The sequence below is a fragment of the Meles meles genome, chromosome 3, assembly GCF_922984935.1.
Source record: "Meles meles chromosome 3, mMelMel3.1 paternal haplotype, whole genome shotgun sequence".
Classification (NCBI taxonomy): domain Eukaryota; kingdom Metazoa; phylum Chordata; class Mammalia; order Carnivora; family Mustelidae; genus Meles; species Meles meles.
The window spans coordinates 100,549,449-100,574,387 of NC_060068.1; the positions used below are offsets into that span (position 1 = coordinate 100,549,449).

The window sequence follows — 24,939 nt, forward strand, 5'->3', positions numbered from 1 at the left end:
TTATTGTGAGGACCAAGTAAGGCGATGCATGCAAAAATCTGTGGCACCTATTAAGTGGTCACTAGGTCATTGTTGTTGTAAGAATAAAAATAAGACATTTGTTAGCTGATGGAGTAACTGAGCCTTATTGAGTTGATACTTGTTCAGTCTAAATAAATCTACTCCTGCTCAAGTTAGGAAAAGCCAGCGTTGGGGGTGAAGTTATGGGGGAGTTTAGGATTCAAACGGGACCCAATCTTGTCTTACACTGCGCTCCGTCTGCTCTGTAAACCCACAATTGCCTACATTGGCATGAGGGTCTATCAATATTTAATGTGTGGGTGTCAGTTGCTGTAAACTGAGCACACCCCAGCACCAACTTGAATTAATTATATGCAAGAGGAGAGAAAATAAAATGCCTTTTCCTCAGAGCCCCAAATTTTACTGGCTACACTGAAGCTTGCAAACCACAGGGTGAAATTTCTACTGATGGAGGACCCTGAGAAGAAGCTAAACCAGAAGAGTGACGGCAAACCACGGAAAGTACGATTTAAAATTTCTTCCTCCTACAGTGGCAGAGTGTTGAAGCAGGTCTTTGAGGATGGGCAGGAATTAGAGTCGCCAAAGGAGGAATACCCTCACAGTTTTCTCCAAGAGTCCCTTGAACCAGTGGATGGTGTTTACGGGTCTGGGGAATCCCCCAAGCCCCAACCATACTCCCCTAAGCTGACTGCTCAAAGGATCAGCGTGTTTAGAGAGGGCAATTCCTACAGTTTGGCGGGCAGCCAGCCTTTCTTCAATGATTACAAGGCGAATGACCATAAGGTTGGTATTGTGCATGGTGTATGAACTTTAAGGACTAAAATGTATATAGGAAAACACCTAACTGATTCAAATTTCTGTCTTGCTCATGCTCCAGTACCAACCAGAGCTGTAGTTGCTCCAAATGGGAAGCCGCTATTGGAATAATATTTCTGGGACAAAAATAGCATGCTTGCTGCCTCCTTATTGGAAAGTGCAATGAGCATGTATAGTATTCAGTTCCATCCAGGGTAGTAAATTGTAATTGGGCCGTTGGCTGGGTTATCTTGGTAAGTAAATTAAATAGAGATGCAGTGGTTTTCAGCTTGCCAGACTACGTTTTAGAAAATTATGCGACAACTGGTTGTTTTGTTTCCTGAAAGAGCTGAGTGTTCGAAGGTGCTCATTTCACTCCATCCAGTTACTCAGCTTGTGGTTTCTCCATGTTTTACTTTATTTCCTATCCCCCTCCTGCTGCCTGCTTTTAAAAAATGTTTGGTTCTTTGTTTATTTTGCCTTCCCATTGCTCATTAGTGTGAACACTGAGTGGTTGGAATCCTGGGAAGAAATGGTGAAAAGCATGTCAAACAGAGGAAATGTTACTTGGGGAAGAAGTTTGAGCTAATAGCTCAGTTGAAATGTGTATTTTATCTCTTAATTTTGGTTCTCTTCCCCAGTACCACAGATAATGAAAAGCCCCTACATGATTTTCTTTGAAGCTAGAAGAACTTGGAAAATAGTCACTGATTTCTAAAAATGAAAAGGAGATGTGTGTATATGGCTGCCACTGGGACCATGAATGCCTTTTTTTCTTTTATATTAAATACAGTTATATAATGTGCCAGGTTATTAATGAATAGTACACCAGGATATGCTCTCATCTTTAAAGTGTGAAATTCAGATAATTACTCTCTAATCATTTTTATTGTTAGTTTCCTAAGGGAACAGATAATTCGTCTATACAGACAAATGCACTGGCCTTTCTGACATTGGTAAAAGTGTAATTATGGGAGTCCACATTGATCAGAGATAATACCAGGTTTCTTTTTGATTCTAAAAGGGGCTGGAGTGAACAACCCCTCATGTTAGTGGAGCGACTTATGCATTACAAAGCAGTTTCCCATAGTTTGTCCTTGGGTCTTTACTGCAGCCTGGAGGAGAAAGGCAAACTACGGTCATTCCCATCTTGCAGATGAGGAAAACCGAGTGCCAAGTTATTAAGGGATCCACCCAGTATTAGAGAGTCATTAGGTGCAAAATCAGAATAAGGACCCAGATATTCTGGTTCCTCATGCTTTTGGTTGTGTGGGATGTTCCTTTTTATTTTCTTTTCTTTTTTTTTTTTTAGATTTTTTTTTTTTATTTATACATTTGACAGACAGAGATCACAAGTAGGCAGAGAGGCAGGCAGAGAGAGAGAGAGAGAGAGAGAGAGAGAGAGCAGGAAGCAGGCTCCCTGCCAAGCAGAGAGCCCGATGTGGGGCTCGATCCCAGGACCCTGGGATCATGACCTGAGCGAAAGGCAGAGGCTTTAACCCACTGAGCCACCCAGGCGCCCCAATTCCTTTTTATTTTCAAAAATTATTCTTTTTATTCCAATTCTATTCTCACCATTAATATTAATGGTGATGTTAATAGTAATAGTTACCATTTACCAAGTGCTTATTATATCCTAGGTTCTTGGCTATATCGTGTACTTACAGTTTCTGTTTTAAACTAAATCTTACCTGTATGTTTAGACTTTACAAAGCTGTGGTTTATACAGACCTTGTGCAGGCTATGGTAGATAATTTGGCCACCTGACCTTTACAAGTCCTGTGTCCAACCTGGCACTTACGTATATGTATGACTTGGTAAGGACTTATAAAACCAGACAACTGAGTCTTCATAGCAGCACCACAACATTGTTTAAACACAGTACTCTGGAGACCGTGTTCAGAGTTTGATTCCTGCTTGATCAGGTTTCCTGTTTGATCCAGTTATCCTTGTTTTCTTTGCTGCCTGATCCAAACGCTACCTCCCCATCTTAGCCAGTCTCCCGGTAAGAGGGGGTCAGGATGGATTCTTGCAGCTCCGCCCACTGAAACCGGTTGTCAGTGTGGTATTTATGAAACATAAGGAAATGAGAGTTGGGAAGCCATGATTTTTCAGTAGCGAAGTCAACTGTAAAATAAACCCTATAAATACTGGTTATGAAGCAACACTGGGTAGCAGTTAAGCACAACAATTATAAGTAAAGGCTCTGAATTTGAAGAGGTGTTTGTATATCAGTGTTCATAACAGCTTTATTCACAGTTGCTCACGAGTGGAAGCAACCCAAATGTCCATCGGTAGATGAACGGACAAATAAAATGTATAAACACACAGTTGAATATTACTCAGCCTTAAAAAGGAAGGCTATGCTGACACATGCTATAGCACAGATGAAACTTGAGTACATTATGCTAAGTGAAATAAACCAGTCATAAAAAGATAATTATATGATTCCATCTATGTGAAGTGCCTAGAATAGTCAGATTTATAGAGACTGAAAATAGAGCAGTGGTTGCTAGGGGCTGGGGGAGGGGAGCTTAATAGGGATACAGTTTCAGTTTGAGAAGATGAAGAAGTTCTGGGGGTGACTGGTAGTAAGGGCTACACAACAGTGTGAACATAATAATGCCACTGACCTGTACACTGAGAAGTGGTTAAAGTGGTAAATTTCATGTACTATGTATTTACCACAGTAAAAATAATCATTTAAAAAAAGCAGGCGTGGGCACCTGGGTGGCTCAGTCAGTTAAGCGTCTGCCTTCGGGTCAGGTCTTGATCCCAGGGTCCTGGGATTGAGCCCTGCTTTGGGGACCCTGCTCGGCAGGGAGCCTGCTTCTCCTGCTCCCTCTGCCTTTATACCCTGCCTGTGCTCTCTTTTTCTCTCTCTTTTGATTTCTCTCAGATAAATAAGTAAAATCTTAAAAAAAAAAAAAAGGCAGGGGCTCTGATGTCTTTTAAACCTGGGCTTGCTGTCCACTTGCCTACTTACTGTTGGAGCTTGACAGACCACTTAATCTTGCCATGCTTCAATGTCATTTTCTATGAGATGAGAGTAAATAAAAGTATCTACTTATGAAGATTGTTGTGGTGATTAAAAAAAGATTATATGTAAGAAACACTCAGCATTGTGCCTGGAACATTGGATGTGCTTAGCAAGTAATCCTTACCTTTGTGATAATGACCAGGTTCTCATCAAAGAAATACTGAGTCTTTTAAAAAAAATTTTTATATGATAGAGAAAGTGGTTATAAACAAATAAATATTTTAAAGAATTGAAACCATTTGAAGTTTATAAGTTTCATTTAAAAAAATGGAAGGGAAGGAAGGGACATGGCATTCACTGAACACGTCTTTTGTATATATGTCATTGCATTTTCAAGGCAATTCTTTGAGAATTTTACAAATTGGAAAAATAGCACATGGGGTTTGGTAACTTGCAAATGTTGCACAGTAAAATTGACCTCAGGCCTACCTGCCTCCATAGCCCTTTGCATTTCTAGAACTCAGGAAGGCATCCCTGTTATTTTAAGCGGGAAGGTTTCATGGTGCCCGAATAGGAGTCTCCAGGCACGTGGCCACGGACGTCAGAGCACTTATGAAGCTCAGTCACCCAAGTTGCCATTCTGGGCACTATGGAAGGAAACACAAAAATTCCTGGCTTCATCCTGGCCCTCTGTAATGCAAGAATGTGTGTTCCTCACAGGCAACTGGATGTCACCAGATAATGTGAACTTTAGTTACACCTTGAGGATTTCCTTAGACACAAGGAAGAACTTGGCTGTCAGGGTGACTGAAACATAAACACACCTTACAGGTGATTTGGGACCCTCCTTCTTTCAAGTACATTAAAAATAAATGTACTATCTTGGGTGTCTCGGATACAGACCAGCTTAGAAGCAGGAGGTTGGACCAGATGACCACAATTTTTTTTTTTTTTTCAGTAGGTTAAGAGTTTCACCTTGAAAAAACCAATTCTACATGTGAAAAAAAAGTTCCCTAGTAACTAAACCTCTTTGGCTATTAGTGGAAGTGGAAATGGAACCTTCTAAAAGTGCCACCATCTTTATCTTCTGATGTTCAGAAACTGATAGTCCAGAGTGTGAAACAGGAACCCAGTGTGCATCAAACAATAGGAAAGGGAAGCTGCCACACGATCCCTTGAAGAGAGGGAGAGAAAACAGGGCCAAGCAGGAAGCTCATGGCTTCATAAATAATGTGATAGAAAACTCTCTGTGTGTTCCAAGGAAGGGGATCCCAGTACTGAAGTCCTGTTTCAGCCAGGTTGCAACTGAAAGTGTTACGGCTGTATATAGGAGACTGCTTGTTTGTGGCATCCCAATGAATTTGGTTTCCACACTTCCATAAATGCAGGCAGAGTATTTGGCCCTGACGTATTTAGCTGTGTAGCATGATTGTGCATGCAATACTAATGAACAGTTTTAAGTACCAGCAACAGCAACAACCCTGCATAGCACCTTTAGCTTTGAAAACCCTGCTTTATATATTCTTTTTTTTTTTTTTTTTCAAGATTTTATTTATTTGACAGAGAGAAATCACAAGAGAGGCAGGCAGAGAGAGAGGAAGGGAAGCAGGCTCTCCGCTGAGCAGAGAGCCCGATGCGGGACTCGATCCCAGGATCCCGAGATCATGACCCGAGCCAAAGGCAGCGGCTCAACCCACTGAGCCACCCAGGTGCCCCTGCTTTATATATTCTTCATTGCACTTCCACCACTAGAGATCGATACAGTTAGCCTCAGGGATGAGCACCAAGATCTTGCACCCCAGGAACATTGCCCTGTCAGCACAGAGGCCAACAGAGCTTCGGGACGGGGTCCTGAGACCTGGGCTCCTAAGCATTAACGGCTACATTACTGGGTTTGGGGACGGTAGAGGCTTCTAAAGAGAGCTGTGGGCGACAGGAGGGCACACAGAAGTCACAGGAAAGCACCTGCTTACCACTCAGTATCCAAGTATTCCTGTTTTTTGTTTTGTTTTCTTGATATTGTGTGCATGTGTGTGAAGGGGGCGAGGGGCAGAGGGAAAGGGAGAGAGGATCTTAAGCAGACCCTAGTTTGGACACAGAGTCCAACTCAGGGCTCGATTTTTCAACCCTGAAATCATGACCTGAACAGGGCTCAGCAGTTCCAATGCTCAACCAACTGAGCCTCCTAGGCGCCCCAAGGCATTCCTGGTTTCATAATGATTTTGTCTGTGGTGATGCCCACCAGTTAGATGTCACCCCATTTGGAATGAGCAAAGTGAGATTCTAAGAGGCCAGATGACTCTCCTATATCTTACAGTTGGTGAACAGCAGTATTAAGATTGGTGTTGTTTGTTGCCAAGCTTTCTTATCTCTGGGTTCTTAGTTAAGTAATCCCCAAACATTTACTCCTCCATGCTTCTCTGCTGCATTGTAATATTGCCTAAATTATTCCTCAGCAAATTACCAAGTTATACATAAAAAATCCACATGAACATAAGCTATTAGTAATGATGCTACAGAAATATATTTATTGACCTAAAAAGATTAACATATTATACAGATAATAAAAACATTACATGTATAAGATCATTACATATATGTAAGATCACTTCTCTCTCTCTCTCTCTCTCTATATATATATATATATATGAGATCATTGTATACATAATGATCTTACAGGTGTTTTGGGGGAAAATGCTTGTGAATAGTGCAGTGTAGGTGTTAAGAATATGGGCTTTAGAGTTAGACTCCGGTTCGAATCCCAGCCACTGATAACCTTGGGAGGCTTTTTTTTTTTTTAAAGATTTTTTATTTATTTATTTGACAGAGAGAGAGATCACAAGTAGGCAGAGAGGCAGGCAGAGAGAGAGGAGGAAGCAGGCCCCCTGCAGAGCAGAGAGCCCGATGCGGGGCTCGATCCCAGGACCCTGAGATCATGACCTGAGCCGAAGGCAGCGGCTTAATCCACTGAGCCACCCAGGCGCCCCCTTTGGGAGGCTTTTAATTCCACTGTGACTCAGTCTCCTTATCTGTAAAATGTAGAAATCATAACATCCACCTCAAGAGATGTTTGAGGGGAAAGTGAGGTAATGTTTGTAAAATGCTTAGCATGATGTCTGACACAAAAGAAATGTTATCCACTAGAGTAAAATAAATTCAGTAAATTTTATCTAATATTATCATTTATACATAAACATTTCAGAGAACTGTTTTTTTTTTTTTTTTTTTTTTTTAAGCACTCTTCTGTGTTTATAAAACACCCGCTGTGCCCAGCTCTGCCTCAGCTACTGTGATATGTAATGGAATAGAAGCTTCGGCTCCGGCCCTGTGGAGTCTTACAGCCCAGTTATAGGATTCGTTCAGCTATGGTTGGTTACCATCAGCAGGGAGAAGGAAGCTGGTTTTCAGGACTTTTAGAGAGAGCCAGCAAACCCGGGCGCAAATTGTAGCTTTAGGGTCTTTTGGAATTCTAAGTGCTAGACAAGTTCTTTGTCCCCTGTTTCCCGGGATGTTGAACAGTTTCTGCAGCCCTGTATGTCTTGATTGCTGGTAAGTTGCCATGCTCATTCTCCATTTCTCTAGTCTCCACCTATTATAGATTTTGGAAAGATCATCATCTACACAAATAACTTGAAAATCATTCGAACCCCAGTGGACAAGAGAGATTTCATGAGGAAAATTCTCCAGAAGGAAGAGGAGGCTGAGGAAGAGTCTCTGGTGAGCAAAGAAGAAATCTATGGAGACCGTGACCAGAACGACGGGCATTTGCCAGACGTGGAAAGCACTTTCCCCCATAGCCAGTACCCACAGGTGTGTCAGAGTGGTTCACTGTCCTCCTTGGAATTGGCCCTACAGCAGTGGTCTCCACATGGTTTTGACTGTGCACTACTTAAGTGAAAACGTCAATATAAATACTTTAGATGTCTAACTGTTAAAAATGTCAAGGAATTTAAGTTTATTACATTTTAATGGTATGTGATTAGCAATAATAGTTACATCTATATTTCAAATATGCATGATTTTAGTTGTTTTTGGTGACTTCTTCTGAGAGCTGATTAGGTATTTATTGTTTTCACTCTGCATATAGTGTGGCATAGAACAGCTTCCAGAGATGGAAAAAATCAGCTCTGTTCTTTTTCTTACGGGTTTGCTTGTGCTTCTATTATTGGGGTTATCTTCAATCCAATTTCCTTAATGAATCTTATCAAACCATGTGTCTGGGTTTTGTAGAGATTAGTTTACTTAAAACTAAGCACTATCCTCTGTACATCCACTGGACCAGGGACAGTGGAACTTCTGTATGCTGCAGTATGCTCGAAGCGAATGAATGAGCTGGGACACCACTGGCACTTCACGTGCAATGAGGTCAGTTTCCATCACGGTTGCTCCAGGGCCCCTTGGGTACTATATTTGTCTGCGGACTGCCTGACCCAGTGAAGAGGCCAGTAGCAACTAATTTATTAAAAATTAGCATACCAGTTTCTTTTGAAAGTATGATTGAAGCTTAATTTCTTGCCTTTTTAAGATAAAAAGTAAATAGAAATACTTAGAATGATTTTCTGCCTACACCTCTCAGAGGTGCTGACTCCTCACCTTGGAAACTGTTGCTCAGACATGCTCAGAGGCAGGGGTAGAGCGATGATATTCATTAGTTCACAGTGTAGGATTGGCAGTGGGAAAAGCAATTTTGATGGATTTAAGCTAAGAGGGTAAAAGCTTGGATAGCAGCGGAAATGAATTTTCTCTCTCTTTGGTTTCCATCCCTTGGGAGTTTCAGCTTTACTGTGGGACTCACTGTCACCTCCTCAGGGTTGGTGTGACAAAATGGGCAAGGGACTTCCTCATAGTGAGTGATGTCTCTACCCTGGTAGGATTTAGAGGGCAGAAACCAGAAGGTCATGACCAGACTCTAGCAGAAGATTCTTATTAAAGTTCTGCTCACAAGGACTCATATCTCTTTGCAACTTGATCTCACATTTGCTAAGATATTTTTGAAATGCAAATACGATCACATCTCCCCCCTTCATCACTCTTTTTCCCCACTGCAAACTTCAGTGACCTCTCACTGCTTGGAATAAAATAGTCGATAGCCTGTTTACCTCTTTAGCCTCCTCTTAAACATCTCTTCTCTTTCTCTGACCCAGACACACTGCCCATCTAGCTAACACTCATATAGTCTTTGCCCTTTCCTGCCAGAGGCAACTTCCCTGTGCCTAGAATGTTCTCCAGATTCCCCACTGCTTTGCCCTTAGCACCTGAAATCTCAATGGAGACATCACTTCTTTAAAGGGGCCTCCCCTCACTTCTAGGAGGATGAAATATCCAAGACTGGACCCCTCAGAACACCTCACCCCCCTTTTCAGTTGCAGTCGTATCTACGACTGTGTAAATCTTTGGTTAATGTTAACTTTCACCCGCTAGAATTTTTCTCCACAAGGGCAGGTGCCGTATTTATGTTGGGTGTGGCATAGTAGTTCCCATGCCAAAAAAATGAAAAATAAAAATAGAGCCTGGGGGCACCTGGGTGGCTCAGTGGGTTAAAGCCTCTGCTTTCACCTCGGGTCATGATCCCAGGGTCCTGGGATCGAGTCCTGCATTGGGCTCTCTGCTCAGCAGGAGGCCTGCTTCTCTTCCTCTCTCTCTCTGCCTACTTGTGATCTGCGTCTGTCAAATAAATAAATAAAATCTTTAAAAAAATAAAAAAATGAAAAAAAAAAAAGAGCCTGGCATAGAGTAGGTGTGCAGTAAAGATTAGTTAAATGTTTGTGGAAAGAGTATTAGAATTTGGAACCAGAGAGCCAGCTGGTAGGAAGTGTTGTGCTTCTACCTTCTCTTGCTGTTCAGCACCTAACAGAGCAGCAGGCAGACTACTAAACATTGTGATCCAAAGCATTACCTTCCCACTTTAAAATTCATTAATTCTACTCTTTTTCACACCATTCTGTAATTTGTTGGAGCATATATTTTCCGAAGAGAGCCAGACATGATAAAATGCAGGTCATGCTGCAGGCCTGAATAAAAAAGCAGCAACAGGCCTGACATGACAATTATCTTTAAATTCAGTTTGGAGAGATCCGTGTGTTTTCGCTCTACTACTATAAACTAGGACAGAAGTGTGCAGCAGAAAGTTGCTGTGAAAGGTTACTATACTTGCCTATCTTTTAAACTCTTTTAAATTGCTATTTGTTTGCCAAATCCCTTTTGCGATAAATGCCCAGACAGGTTTTATTCTATAAAAGAGGGTCGGAGAATATCAAGGAGCCCCTTCCGACCAGGAGACTCTTTGTTGTGTTAGATGGAACAGGGAAGCAGTGAGAACCTTGATGAAAGAGTGGGCCAAGGCTAAAAGCCAGACCATGCTGACCCTCTGTATTAACTGTAAAAGAAAAGGAGAGGAATGATTGAATTGAGCCACAGCAAAATATGGAAGGGGAAAATCTGGCTGTGTGTTCTATGGATCCAAGACCGTAAGTCATCTGGGCTTCTTTATGCTTTATAAAGATCTTGCCTTTGAAGTAATAATAATAAGAGCTGCCATTTATTGAGGGCCTGTGACTGCCGGGCACCATGCCCAGTGCTTTCCATGCGTTAGTCTCTTCCATTCTCACAAGGACTCTCTGAGGGAGGTGTTGTTAGCAGCCTTCTTCTGTAGCTAGGGAAATCAAGGCACAGAGAAGTTAAGTAACTTGTCAGAGGTCATCAGAGCCGGGGGTCAAAGCCCATCCACCTGACTACCAATCATATCGTCTTAACCTGCCTGCTGAGCAGCCTCCAGATTGGTGCTTCTTAGCTCCTTCAGGCTTACCCAAGACTTTGAGTCTGCCATGGAAGCCAAGCCCCTTTCCTTGCTTGTGGAGCTAGTAAGAGGTGGTTTGGGTTAGGTCTGTCGGTTCTAGAACCTAAGCTGTGCAGTACAGTGATGTTCTAAGTCCTCTTACTATTTTCTGAGAAGAATTTAAAAACCTGGGAATGGAAGACAGAAGCTTACATCTCGCATGCCATGGACAGAGTAGAGGCTCAGTAACACTTGATTTAATGACTCATTAAAAGATCCCATCAGCATGCTGAGGGCAAGGGTTGGAAGGAGGGTGGTATCCCAGGGTAAGAGTAGAAACTCCGGTGGTACCTCTAATACTTCATTGCATAACTACATGACAGTAGAGAAAACTTGATCAATGACTTGTTTCCTTCCCTGCAGCAGGCTCACCAGGTGGTTTCCTTAATCTTTTAATATCTGAGCCTGGCATTCTATGCAAATTAATTTTTGGTTGACATGGATGGCATTATGGTAGGATTTTACTATACTTCCTTTGGCAACATTAAAATCTCACTGGGATCCAGTACAAAACAAAAACATGTGGATATGGCAGAAAAAAATGGACCATGACAATTTGCTTAAAGAATATTTTGGCAAATATATCTCTTTTGAACATTTTAAGGGAAGAAAACAACTTTTCCCATTGTTAATATATCAAAATATGGCTGCAATCAATAAAATATTAACAAAAGGATGCATAGACATCATTTAGGTTTTTGTCAGTTGGGTAACCACTTCTGTTCCTTAAATCTAGAATAAATGAAATTTAATGCCTTCTTAGGCACTTTGTAGCACAGTGGAACCACTTTCAGAACTTATGCCACCCTTTTCAAGATTATTTTTATTCTTAAGTTCTAAAAGAGAGCTGTGTTGGCTGGGTGAAGCCACCCAGTGAACTCCAGCCATCTTGTGAGTTCCTAGAATTTAAGAATTGGAAGGATTCTGTAGATACCATATTTTTGTTCATTCATTCAGCAAACATGTGAATGACAGATACTGTGCCAGGCACTGCACTTTAAGGCTTGGGCTTGATGGTGACGGGGACTAGCACAGAGAGCTTCCCATGTGGTCAGCAGAAGCTTCCCGTAGATTATGAGACCTGCCATGCTTGGGGGCAGTACAGGCAGGTCAGGCCTCCTGGGCCAGGGGCGTAGGTACTGCTAAGCTGACATCTGAAACCAAATAGGAATCAACTGGGTTGGGAAGACAGGCCACAAGATGAGAGGCAGGGCTCCACCCTGGATACATGCCAGAATTGGTGGACGTCTGGACTGGGATTTTGGTCGGGGATGGAAAACCTGGGTGGATTTGAGAGATGTTTAGCAAGTAAAATAGATGCTTGATGCTGGATTCACCTGTTATCGATCTGGTGCCACCCCTTATTTCTTGGAAGGTTCGTGGTCTGTGCACAGTCTTTGCAGAGTATAAAGTCTGCCGGTTTCCTTGAGATGTCTTAGGAAAGGAGCATGGCAGTAGACGGGGCATTTTCTGTAAGATGCGAGTCAAGGACTAGTAAGTCCAGACTTACTGGCAAGGCTTAGAAGTGAACTGACTTTTATGGAGAATCTGTAATATGACAGATAACATATTGTGGTCTTTTCATACACTTTGTCATTTCATATTGCAGCCACTCTGAGTGGTGACATTACCAGTCCCATTTTGCAGAAAAACAAAGATTCAGAGGTCAAGGGAACTGTCCAAGGTGCCTATTTGCTGTCCCAGGCTTTATCACAGTTCTCAAAGAAAAGAAAGTACTGCAAGAATTCAGAGCTAAGCTTTAGAGGATTGTAACCTTGAGTCTCTCACAGTTCTTGACCTCAGTCCCTCAGTCAGTCACACAAGAACAGTCTTTCTTGAATGCCGGCTGTTGGAACAGCTACAGGGAGGGACTGTGTACATAATCCTGAGGAGCAGTAACTCTGGTGCTCCATCGCCTGGGATCAAAACCTGCCTCCTCTCTTCCAGGCTGTGTGACCACAGCCAGATAACTGAACTTCTCAGTCTCTCATTTTCCTATCTGCAGGAAGGATGCTAATACTTGCACTGTCTCACCAGAATATCATCTCGATTAGATAGGTGGATGTAGAGAAAGCTCTTAGAACTGTACCTGGCTCCTACTAAGCATGCTACAAGTGTTCGCTGTTAGTATTTGGCAACAAGGAAGAATAAGCCCTCATCCTTGTAGAGCATATGGAAATCACAGGTCAGATGGTGATAAGGGCGACGAGGAAGGGAAAGGTATAGAAGGCAAGGCAGGGGCTGCTGCCTTAGAGATTCCATTGGGGAAATCCTCTCTGATGAAATTCCAGTGAGTATTCTGTGCCTCTGGCCAGTTTCCGCACTGGCATTTTTGGGAAGCATTTTGTACTCTGCCTGTTGGGCAGCCCTGTGCTGCCTCACCCTGTTTTGGAACCGTGGTCTGGAACTGCTGTCACTAAACCCTGACCTGTCTCTTGCAGGAAGGGGAGCTTCCCGAGGACAACTGTTTTCACTGCCGAGGGTCGGGCAGTGCCACCTGCTCTCTGTGCCACGGCAGCAAGTTCTCCATGCTGGCCAACAGATTTAAGGAGTCCTATCGGGCCCTGCGCTGCCCTGCCTGCAATGAGAATGGCCTGCAGCCTTGCCAGATTTGCAATCAATAGCCCGTGGCTTTGTACGTCCGCTGTGATCGCATCCTTCCTGAAGCTATTTCTATTAAACTGCCCCCTCCTTCTCTTCCCTCTCCCAGCAAGGAAGCCACGGTGGCTTGCGACCACCTCCACCACTGGCAAAAACTCAATCGCTTGATAACATTCCATAAGGCTAGGAACATCTCCATGTGGTTCTAAGTGGCAGAGGCAATTTCGAATTAGAGTCCGCTTTGAAACAGGTTCTAAAATTATCCTTCCAGGAATGTATGCGTGCAACTTACTTGACTTAGCTCAGCTTTTCCCTTGCACTAGTGAGCAAATAAATGTACATTTCAGGCAGCAGGTTGAAATCATTTTCTGGTTGGGAGTTATTTTGCAAAATTATGCAGCGAGAAAGGAATAAAAAAGGCAGGTTTGTGATGAACTGAATTCCTGTAGCTTGTAGTGCATTTCAAATCATTATTGATCAGATTGAGTTTTTAATTAAGCAGAAGAGAAAGGGGATGCCCCTATGTGGAATGTATGAGCAGGCCACTGAAAACAAAACAACATGTATGTGCTTTATGCTGAAGATAGGCAAACTGAAAAGGCCTTTCTTTCAATGTCCTATCTCCTGTGTGAAGTGCTTGGGTAGTGTTCATGCAGGCAATGAATAATGCTACTTCTTAAGACCAGATGAGATAAGATATTTCTGCGTGCCTCTAAACTCCTGGGGTTATAAGCCAAGTCAAAGCTATTTATGATAAATTTGGTGCTTAAGTATGTGTGTATGCTATGACTTCTTCCAGCCCCTGAATTATTGGTAAATAAATAAATGTATATTAAATCTAAGATAAAGCCACAATCTCTTCGGAAAAGCTTGGCTATTTTGTAGTTCTCTATTGGAACCGACTAAAAAAAAAAAAAACTATTACCAAGGCAGATTTTTTTTTTTTAAAGATTTTTTTTTATTTTACTTATTTGACAGAGAGAGATCACAAGTAGGCAGAGAGGCAGGCAGAGAGAGAGGGAAGCAGGCTTGCCGCTGAGCAGAGAGCCCGATGCGGGACTCGATCCCAGGACCCCGAGATCATGACCTGAGCCGAAGGCAGCGGCTTTAACCACTGAGCCACCCAGGCGCCCCACCAAGGCAGATTTTTAAGAATTATCTTTCTGCTGCCTGTGAATACACGTGCTAAAGGTAATTCTTAAGGTTGGTTATAAAATTAGAGAAATTCTTTTGTTAATGAACTTTTGTAGCTCTAACACCCACTGTCCTTACCCCTTGAGAGTAACACTGTAAAATCTGTTATCTATTGAGACACATGGCTTTTCTATGATAATTTTGGTTTTCATAACTTAATTTTTTTCAAGATTTGTTTGTTATCCTCTAATAGCTGTTAAAATAATTCAACAGTAGAACACTTTTCAGGAAATATGAACACTTCTAATAAAAAGATTAAAATATTTTTGGAAGCCGTGATAAATGTTGCCTGTTCTCTCTTAGCCAGAATGATAGAACGGTTGTTCACGGGCTTTCTTTGCTTCGACACTTAACTGTTCTCTGACTTGGTGTATGTTTTCTCGCAGCTTTGGGCACTTCTCTTCTTCCGGAGTACCAGAGGAAGGAATGATAACAGGAAACCTCGAAGTATATTCTTCTCTTTTTTGACAGGAACATTCGATGATAAATAATTTGAGCCCCGCCTGCTGCATGTGCACTGTTGCCCATATGGGCACCATCCCTTCGGTAGGGCATGGGGCTTACAGTTTCAGTGAAGGAGACAGATCTATGAACGGATAATTACAGTGTCATGTGACATGTTCTGGGATAGGGGAGTTACAAGGAGTGTTTGAAGCACAGAGAAGGGACATCTCATATAGCCTGAGTGGGGTTTGAGGGGCTTCCCAGAGGAAGAAGTGTAAGCAATGTTGGCTTCTTTTATTTCTTTCATGCTTTCCAGAACCTTTAATCCTTTTCATCCCACAATAAATATATCCACTAATAATTACATCTGTTTGTTCAGACAACAGGTATTTATTGAGCCCTGGGGATGTATCAGTAGACAAAACAGACAAAATCCTCACCCCCATAGAGCTTCCATTTTGGTGGGGAGATGCTGACAACTGAAAACATGTATTTAATATATGATGTATGTATTCAGAGACAACTGAAAAGTATGCACCAGAGAATTAAAATATATAATTGTATGCACATATATAATGTATAGGTGTTTGGAGTGTTAGAAGAAGATAAAGGCTTTCATGAAAAATAATAAGGGGGATATAGAGTTGGGAGGTTTGCAATCTTAGATTAGTTTTCAGGGAAGCATCACTGAGAGATTTCCTTTAAATAAAGGCCTAAAGGAGATGAGGAGTGAGTTGTGAAAGTATGTGGGGTAAGATTATTCCAGACAGCAGAAAGAGCAAGTGCTAGCCTCATAGGAAGGAGAGCCTGATGTGTTTGGAGAGCAGCAAAGAAACCATGGTGGCTGGAGCGCAGTGAACAAGATGACAGGAAATGAGGTCAGAAAGGAAGGCGCGGGTATGTTGGCATGAGAGGGCGGCTTCCTTCAGAACCTTTGTAAGAACTTGGGTTTTACTGAGTCAAGTGCTGCTCTGGATGGGGTCTGTTTTCCGTCAACTGCATACCCCCTCCTTCCATACCCTGCTCTTACCACTGGGGCAGGAGACCTGCAAACTCCACTTCCCAGAAATCTTGCCTGCTGGCTTCCTGTTAAGTTCTGCCAACAAGGTGGTACCAGCAGAGCTGGAAGACGATAGGAAGGAAGAGCCTCCCTTCTCTTTCTGAGGGGGATCCTGACAGCCGTTCCCACGAGCAGCTGGCATGTGGGAATGCTAGATCGGGAAGCTTGCTTCCAGCTGTAGTCACATCAGTGGCTCTGCCTATAGGTTCGGTGGAACGTTCCTCCAGCCTAGCGGTGGTGGTGGATTGCTGGAGTTACTAATCTTTGTAATCAATTCCCTCTGATACATATTCCCTCTCTTTGAAGAGTGGTTTCTGGCTTTCCCGATGGAATGCCGACTAATACAGATATTTTAAGCAGAGGAGGGTCACAGTGTGATTGTATTTTAACAACCTTCTCTGGCTGCTGTATTGAGAGAAGATACCATGGAGCTGAAGTGGAACTGGGAACCCAGTTAGGAGACCATGGCAGTAATTCTGATGACAGCGAACAGTGGCCTGGGGCAGTGTGGTGCTAGTGGAAATGGTTTAAGTGGTTGGATTGTGGATATATCTTGAAGGTAGAACCATAGAGTCTGTCTGCTGTCCTTTGAACCCAGAACTATTGCTTATGACCTACCGTATGCAAACCCTATCTGTGGAGATAAGTTTGCATTAAAATATCCACTTCTAGATTGGCGATAAATATTGCGGCTGGTTTGGGCAGAGCCATGGGTGAGTTTACTGTCATGAGCAAGGCCAATGGATACTCCTAAGACTACAAGAATTCCTTTGGAACTAGAGACAATTATGATGGTTAAAAAATATCCTAGTCATGCGAGGATAGAGTCTGACTTAGGTGTCAGTTAGGTGTCTGACTCTTGATTTTGGCTCAAGTCATGATCTGAGGGTTGTGAGATTGAACCCTGCATAGGGCTCCATGCTCAGCAAGGGCTCTGCTTGAGATTCTCTCTTCTTCCTCTGCGTTCCCCCCCCAGCCCCCCGCTCAAGTGCACACACTCTCTCTAAATAAAAAAAAATATTTTTTAAAAAAGATTTTCCTTTTTGTGAGAGAGAGAGACAGAGACAGAGAGTGTGCATGAGCCGGCGGAGAGGCAGAGGGAGAAGCAGGCTCCCTGAGAAGCAGGGAGCCCTATGCAGCACTCAATCCCAGGGCCCTGGGATCATGATCTGAGCTGAAGGCAGACACTTAAAAGTGACTGAGCCACCCAGGAGCACCAAAATAAGTAAAATCTTTTTAAAAAAATCTTAGCAGTGCTATAAATTAAAATAATTTAAATGCTCCCCAATATTTAATTTTGTCATCCAGACTCCAATTTAATTTTTTTAAATTAATATACAGGTTTTCAGAAGACAAAAGATCTATCCATCTACTTCTCAGCTTTGTTGAGGAATTTCTCACTGGATTTCTACTGTGTTCCAAGTATTTATACTAAATCATCTGATTGAAAGATGAAAGTACTCTTAGTCTTTATCATTAATGAGATGATAATCTTGGGCCTCTGAGTCGGCAATAAATGAATCTGGTTGTAGAACTCTGGACGACTTGCCCTGCCCTCGCTACTGACTCCGAGGATTCTGTTCCTCTGCTTGGCCAGGTTAGCTGAGCTCACCGCGGGGGCTTTATTACAGAATTTATTTATTTATTTACTTCTGTGAACAATCATGTATCAGCCATGATAAATGGGCAGGATGCTGTTCTAGGCACTTGACACTTACTCCACAAATTGTCCTGACAATCGAACGAGTCCCGTTTTTGGCCATCTCTTAGCCCCACGTGTGCTGTTCCTTTCCACGTCACGTCCACCCCGACCATAAACCCGCAAGCCCTTCTGCTAGTCTTCGCAAACGCCTTGCCTTACTAGGCTTTTGCAAAAGTAGCACTCTGTACTGAAAATGGGGGTGGTAACCAAGGGGCAGAGACGACCGTAGTAACAGCTCAGCTGAATTTCACAAGACCTGTTTGCCAGTGTACTGGCCACTTAACAACCATCCTTGCCGCTTCCAACTTTCTTTTTTACCTTTCCGTCGCAGGGTACCCTCTATTCTTCTAACTCTGTTAAAAGAGAAGAACTCATCTGTACAGCCCGTCTTCCTAAATGTGGCTTAGTCTCAAGACCTATCTACTCTTTCAAAGATCTGCAGGGCCAGAAGGTTTCCCTTCACATGCCCACCCTTCTAGAAAGACACCTGTGCTTTGCAAGGGCTCTTATCTTCCCCTCCCTGCCTATTGATTCTGTGGGGTAAGGAGTGGCAACCCATCTGCCCTAAACCTTTTCCATTAGAACAACTCGGCTTTTATCTCTTTGTGTTTTGGCTTCCAGGTAAGATTACTTTTTTTTTTTTTCAGGTAAGATTACTTTTAAAGAGAGAATTGCACATTGAAAATATTTTTTTGAAGTCCGCATTAAACATTAACTGTGTAACCCATAATTTAAATATCCAAATTAAACTGACCAAAGACATCAATTAAGCTTAAGTTTATAAGAAAGATGGTGTTGTTCTTATTCTAAGTCCACATGTATAATTCACTCTGGTAATAATGTTCATTTAGTCTGGTGCCAGTGGCATTTATACAAAGTTTCTATGGTTCACTAGGGCTTAATCTGAGTGAATTTTATGATAAAGGTAAATTTGAAAGAAATGTTCACAGTTGTTTTTATCACCTGTCCTAATTAGTTGCATCTCATTTTCTAATTAAACACAGTAATTATAGAGAGTTCACATTCATGCAATTATGTGAGAGAGATGGAATTCTGTCAGTGTTGGAATTATGGCATATAATTACTGCCTGTGTTAAAGAACATGTAAAACCCAGAGAAGAAAAGACCTGAAACCATAATACAGTATAACTTCTGCATTGTTTAGGGTTGGAGGAGTCGGGGAAGGTGGTAGCAATGGGGCAGTTAAATCAGGTCTTGAAAAAACTAGACTTAGCTTTTATCTTCTTTAATGGTTTGAACTTCCTCTTTGTTCAGTCCCTTAACATCACTTCTATCCAGTTCCCAAGTACTTCTTCCCCTGCTAATGGTGATTTCTCACAAGATTGGAGCCATTAATTCATACTAAGATGCGAATGGCTAATAGATTATTGACCATGTCTGCTTTATAGGTCCAAAGTGTTACATTAATGAAGGACTCCTGTGAGTAAGGCCATGTGAAAAAACAGGGAGACAGAAGATGAAACAGACATAGTATCTTCTCTTAGGGACATTATAGTCTCACAGGGAACCAGATAGTTATATGAATATTTGCAAAATAAAATTATAGGTATTATAGGAAGAGGCAGAGCATAGAGAGTGGCTAACTCACCTTTAGTTGTTGGTCTCCTTCATTCAGCTATGAGCTCCTTAAGGGCAGAAAGTGTGCCGCATCTATCATTGTATCCCCTGCATCTACCATAGTCCCTGGTGTACAGAAAGTGTTCAATACATATTTGGCGACTTGGTGTTTGCAGAAACATGGCATTTGGTTGCACACACGGGACCCTCAGTGTATTGTTTACTTCTAAGCCAATGTCTAAGGAAAATTTCATAGATAGCTTCGAAAATGACTCCCAATGATCCCTACCTTTTAGTATTCCTGCCTTTGTACAATTCCCTTCAGCGTAAACCAGACTTAATGACTTGCTTCTCACAATGAGATGTGGCAGAAATGATGGGATGTCACGTCTGAGATTAGGTTATAAAAAACTACGATTCTTTCTTTGGCTTTTCTTGCCCTCTGCTTGCTGAAACCAGCTGCCACATTGTGAGCTGCCTTATGCAGAGGTCCACAGGGCAAGGAACAGAGGTCCACACAGCACGGCAATAGCCAGGGAAGAAACTGAGGCCCTCATTCCAGCAACCTGCTGGGAACTGAATCCTGCCAATGAACACGTAAGTGAGCTTGGAAGGTGCCCCTTCCCTAGTTGAGCTCGAGACTCACGATGGATGACATGTTAATTCCAGCCTTGTGAGAGACCCGGTGCCAGAAGTAGGCAGCTGAGCCCTGCCGGATCCCTGACCTGCGAGATGATAAACGTGAGATAATAAATGTTGTTTTAAGCTGGTGAGTTTGGGGACCATTTGTAACACAGGGAGAGATAAGTGACTTAAGGTAAGACGACAGATCCTTTTATCTCCAAAGGGTTTTCCCACAGAGAGAAATACAATCATTTATTCCTTTACTACTCCATTTGTTAAGTTCATGAATAGAATTCTCCAAACTGAAAACCAGTTTTTCTGGAGGCCTTTAAACATTGGTTACAAATGTATTAATCATATAAATTTAAACATGTAAGTTTAAACAATTTAACCACAAGCATATATTTCGAATGGCTGGTCCTTTTAAACACTTCAAAACCTTAATTCATAAACATGTAAAACAAAGATGACAGAATTTATTGCCGTAGTTCACTTAAATCTACTCTAAAAGCATCAGTATCATGGGTTTCATACCTTTCTTATTTCTGTTCTTATTTTTTTCCAGCTAGTTGTGATACACCCTGAGGGCTACAGCATTATTATTTTTACTGCTTTCCTTGGGTCACAAAATTCTTAGCACGTCTCAAAGAAAAGATTACCTTATCAGAACCACCTAGATTATAGGACTTGGTTTATTGACTGATTAATTCTTGGTCAGGCTTGCTTGTTTTTCCCAAGGTGATTCTAACCCAAACCACCTTTTTTATAGTAAGCTTTTCTCTGGATAAATGATCTCTGTTATGTCAATGAGACTATTTCAGGCCTTATCTTATGCCTAAGGTTTAACTTTCCATCCTAGTGTGTATCTCTGAAATTGTTTTTTTAATTATCATTTCATCATTGTTATATACCTGTCATAATCAAAAATTGATTTTCTCTCTTAGCATTAAAAACGTGTATCTCCCTTATTAGCCTTGAGATTTAATCTCTTAAGAGTTGAGAGGTTGAGTCTGTGTAGTTAGTGTTCCTTTGTAGGTCATCTGGCTAATACATTTTACTGATAAATATTGTGGAGTCCCCTTTCTGGTTGGTTATTGTGGGCGCCCACCCAAGCTAAATAGTCCTTCCTGTTCTTGGCATCTCCTTTTTCTGGGACTACTTGGCTTACAATTTCTAACGTTTATTCTCCTTAAGTGGATAGAGTAGGCATGTGACTGTGCTTTATAAACATCCAGGATTAACAGAAGCAATGTCAAACTCTCCTGATGATTAAAACCAATAAAAATAGTGTGTGTTTTTTTTTATATACACCATTTTCTATTACAGTGACTTCTGGGACACACTTCAAATTAGCTTTTCTGTTTTGAGTCATTTTGAATTCATGGCTTTCCCAAGCCTATCCTATTTCCTGTAAGCCATGCTGACGTTGTAATCGTGGTGGTGGGGAAGATGGTGACAGCAATTTTGATGCCCAGATTGTAACTTTGTCTTAGGAGACAGATCTTTTTTATTATTATTTTTTTAATGGACAAGACTATAGTGTCTAGGGTTATACATTTGGGTGATAAAACATTAAAAAATACAACCAAGTCTTTATTATAAAAGTGAGGATATACAGGAAGGAAAGGGGGTGTGATCAGAATGAGGCTCATAGCAAAAGTTTGTGGGATGAGTGGTGAAGTTCTACTTTTTAACCTGGGGATACGTGTGTGTGTGTGTGTGTTATTAGCACCTTATTCTTTCTTTATTTATTTATTTTTCAGTGTTCCAAGACTCATTGTTTATGCACCACACCCAATGCTCCGTGCAATACGTGCCCTCCTTAATACCCACCACCAGGCTCACCCAACCCTCCACCCCGCTCCCCTCCAAAACCTTAAGTTTGTTTCTCAGAGTCCATAGTCTCTCATGGTTTGTCTCCCACTCTGATTCCCCCCCACTCACCTTATTCTTAACAATAAAGATTTTACTTAAAAAATGTTCCCCTTATAGTCACGGTGGGGGTTGTTCTTTCTGTTGGCTTCTTTATCCTTTATACAATTCTCCTAACATTCTTAAACACATTCTTGCTTTTTGGCAACAATAGGATATTGGAGAAATGTTCTTAATTTTTTTTTTCTGTCCAAATCATGGACATGCTAGCTTCCAAGGGATTCTATTTCTTTGAATAGGCAACAATTCTAAAGACCAGCAGCTGGGCTCTGGAGGTGCACTTAAGAATGTGTGATGAGGGGCACTTGGGTGGCTCACTGGGTTAAAGCCTCTGCCTTTGGCTCAGGTCGTGATCCCAGGGTCCTGGGATTGAGCCCCGAATCAGAATCAGGCTCTCTGCTCAGCAGGGAGCCTGCTTCCTCCTCTCTCTCTGCCTGCTTCTCTGCCTACTTGTGATCTCCTTCTGTCAAATAAATAAAATCTAAAAAAAAAAAAAAAGAATGTGTGATGAGCAGGAATGTACTGATGTGGCTGCTGGGCCCCTGAGATTGGAAAACATACTTATTAAGGTTATTCTTTTACACTGATAATTACCAACTTAACTTACTATATTGCTATTCTATATGTTTCTTATATAAGGTTTCATCAACTATAAGCCTTTCTTCTGAATTGACCATCTTTTTGGTATGATGAAACTCGATGGAGCCAAGACACGCCTTGTATCACATTTTCCTTTTGGGTAGAGTAATCTTTAAACTTCTGTTACTTAGATAATTCATAATTATTTTATATATTTGCCAAATTCATAATTTCGTATCACCTGTATTACTGTTTTTTAAAATATTTTTTGTTTAATCAACATCAAACTGCCCCCCTTAAAAGAATTAGATTCATATTAAGCGAATCATGGAATCATAGGGTTTAATTAACTGGTCATGTGTTTTTCCAGTATCCATTAAGATGGATACATAGATGTTGAAATTCGAGAAGACTCAATAAATGTCATTTTCCCTCACTCAAATTTAGGACCACCTGAAAGATAAGAAAAGAATCAGGAAAATAGAGCTCAAAACATCAGGTTCATTACTAATAAAAGCTGTACTGGGATATGTTGCTTCGATTCTGGATAATTATGGGTTCCCTAGGGGTGGACCTCAGGTTTGGAGTGATACATCCATTTGCAGGCCTTCCCGGCAGGTGGCCCTATTTACCTCACAGCCCAGGATGGCACAGAAGTTGTCTTCCCTGAAGGAAACAGAATCAGAAAGGACAGAGAAGAAAAGACTGAGCTACCATACTTAGTTTTTCCTCTAAACCCACTAATTGGGCAGTAATGAGTAAGGAAACAGAGAGGGGCAGGAACATTAAGGTAATCGATATTTCTGTAAAGAAAACACAACACCAAAGAAATAACCATTAAAATACATATTAGAGGGTACCTGGCTAGCTCAGTAGGTAGAAGGTGTGACTCTTGATCTTGGGGTTGTAAGTTTGAGTCCCATGTCGGGTATAGCGGTTATTTAAAAAATAAGTCTTGGAGCGCCTGGGGGGCTCAGTCAGATAAGCATCTGCCTTCGGCTCAGGTCATGATCATAGGATCCTGGGATTGAGACCCGCGTTGGGCTCCCTGCTCAGTGGGGAGCCTGCTTCTCCCTCTCGCTGTGCTCCTCCTCCCTGCTCATGAGCTCTCTTTCTCTCTCTTAGAAATAAATAAATCTTAAAAAAATAGGAAAATAAAATGCATATTTGTCCATTTAAAAGCATGTAAGTACACCTTTTGGGAAATCCTGCTATAGTGAATAGGTTACAATAAAAGTGCCTGTGAAGTTAGCTGTGTCCAGTACTGCTCATGTACCTTTTCTGCATCTCAGTCTGTTTATTATATTTGGAGGAACAGATTTTTTTAAAAAGATTTTATTTATTTATTTGAGAGAGAGAGAGAGAGAGCACATGCACACTCCGGAGAGGGAGAGGGACAAGTAGACTCGCTGCTGAGTGCAGAGCCTAATGTGAGGCTCACTCTCAGGACCCTGAGATCACAACCGGAGCTGAAATCAAGAGTTGACGGCTTAACTGACTGAGCCACCCAGGTGCCCCTGGAGGATCAGATTTAATGTAGCAGAATCTGAATCCAGATCAGCGTGGGTTATGTTGACAGTGTGCCACATATATGATCTTGGCCATTTTGCAAACAGTGCATAGATTAAACTATCACTACAAAATCAGAATCAAAAGCTTCTACCTCTTCTTATGCCATTGGGGGTTATTTTACCCTCACTGTTCGTAAAATGACTATACTCTGGCAGTCTTGTGAGCTTTCATTCTTTATTTCCTTAAGTCAGGTACACTTATCTCTTTCAAATATTTTGATGTGGTAGCTTCCTGTGATCAGGCTTAATATGTCAGCACTTAAAGGAAAAAAGTAAAGGCACTTTCACTCCCCCTTGTTTTTATAGAGATGCAGTGAAGGTCCGAGAAGGCAAAGGACTTGTCACATCCTACTTAACTGACTTAACCCCAGAAATGCTGTCTGGTTCTCAGCTTAATAATTTTTCCATGCCACCCTTAGGCCTCTGAAACACAAAGTCAAAATAAGAAAGCAATGGGTCTGGGCAGAGATAAATTATTTCTGATCGTTCTCTAGCTCTAAAGTATATTTGGAATGTCTCCATTTTCCATGTTCCACACCATCTCCATAGTCCAATGCACACTACCTCTGGTGGGTATCATTTAAATACCTCAAAACAAGTCTTCCCCATTTCAAGGCCATCTCCTCAGTGCCCTGGGTGAGGCCGGCTTCAACCAAAGCCCCCAGATGGGGCTTGCTGCTGTGATTGGCTTCAGGGGGGCCCTGTGCTCATCTGCACTTGCTTGGCTTACACTGATTGGCTTAGCTTAATTTTGGCCCCACCCCAGCAGCCAGGGGCTGCTGATCTGTCACCAGCCCGGTGTGTGGGGGAAGGGTGTGCAAGTCCAGAAAGGCTCTGACTGTGGTTTTAGAAGACTGTCAGTTGATGCTGGGTAAGAAAATAATAAAAGATATCTACTGCTCTTTTCTTCATGTTTGATATCACTTCTTCAGAAGGGCTTTCTTTGGCTCACAGACTAAATGAGATACACCTTTTCTCTCTCAGCAGTCCCCTTTTCTTTCAAGGCAAAATATGTGATTTCAT

General features: G+C 41.9%; 1 protein-coding gene across 1 annotated transcript; it reads left to right on the forward strand.

Moving 5' to 3' along the window:
- The first annotated feature begins 468 nt into the window (after positions 1 to 468).
- GRXCR2 (glutaredoxin and cysteine rich domain containing 2) lies at positions 469 to 13,269 on the forward strand. The gene is made up of 3 exons (XM_045998957.1): positions 469 to 804; positions 7,379 to 7,606; positions 13,073 to 13,269. Exons 1-3 carry the CDS (start codon positions 469 to 471, stop codon positions 13,253 to 13,255), a joined length of 747 nt encoding a protein of 248 aa, XP_045854913.1. The 3' UTR covers positions 13,256 to 13,269.
- The last annotated feature ends 11,670 nt before the right edge of the window (positions 13,270 to 24,939 follow it).

Bases quoted from the DNA above. Each gene is read 5' to 3' on its own strand.
- GRXCR2 (XM_045998957.1), top strand. From the start codon at position 469: ATGGAGGACCCTGAGAAGAAGCTAAACCAGAAGAGTGACGGCAAACCA. The intron at 805-7,378 runs GTTGGTATTGTG...CCATTTCTCTAG, and splicing joins ACAAGGCGAATGACCATAAG to TCTCCACCTATTATAGATTT. The intron at 7,607-13,072 runs GTGTGTCAGAGT...TGTCTCTTGCAG, and splicing joins CCCATAGCCAGTACCCACAG to GAAGGGGAGCTTCCCGAGGA.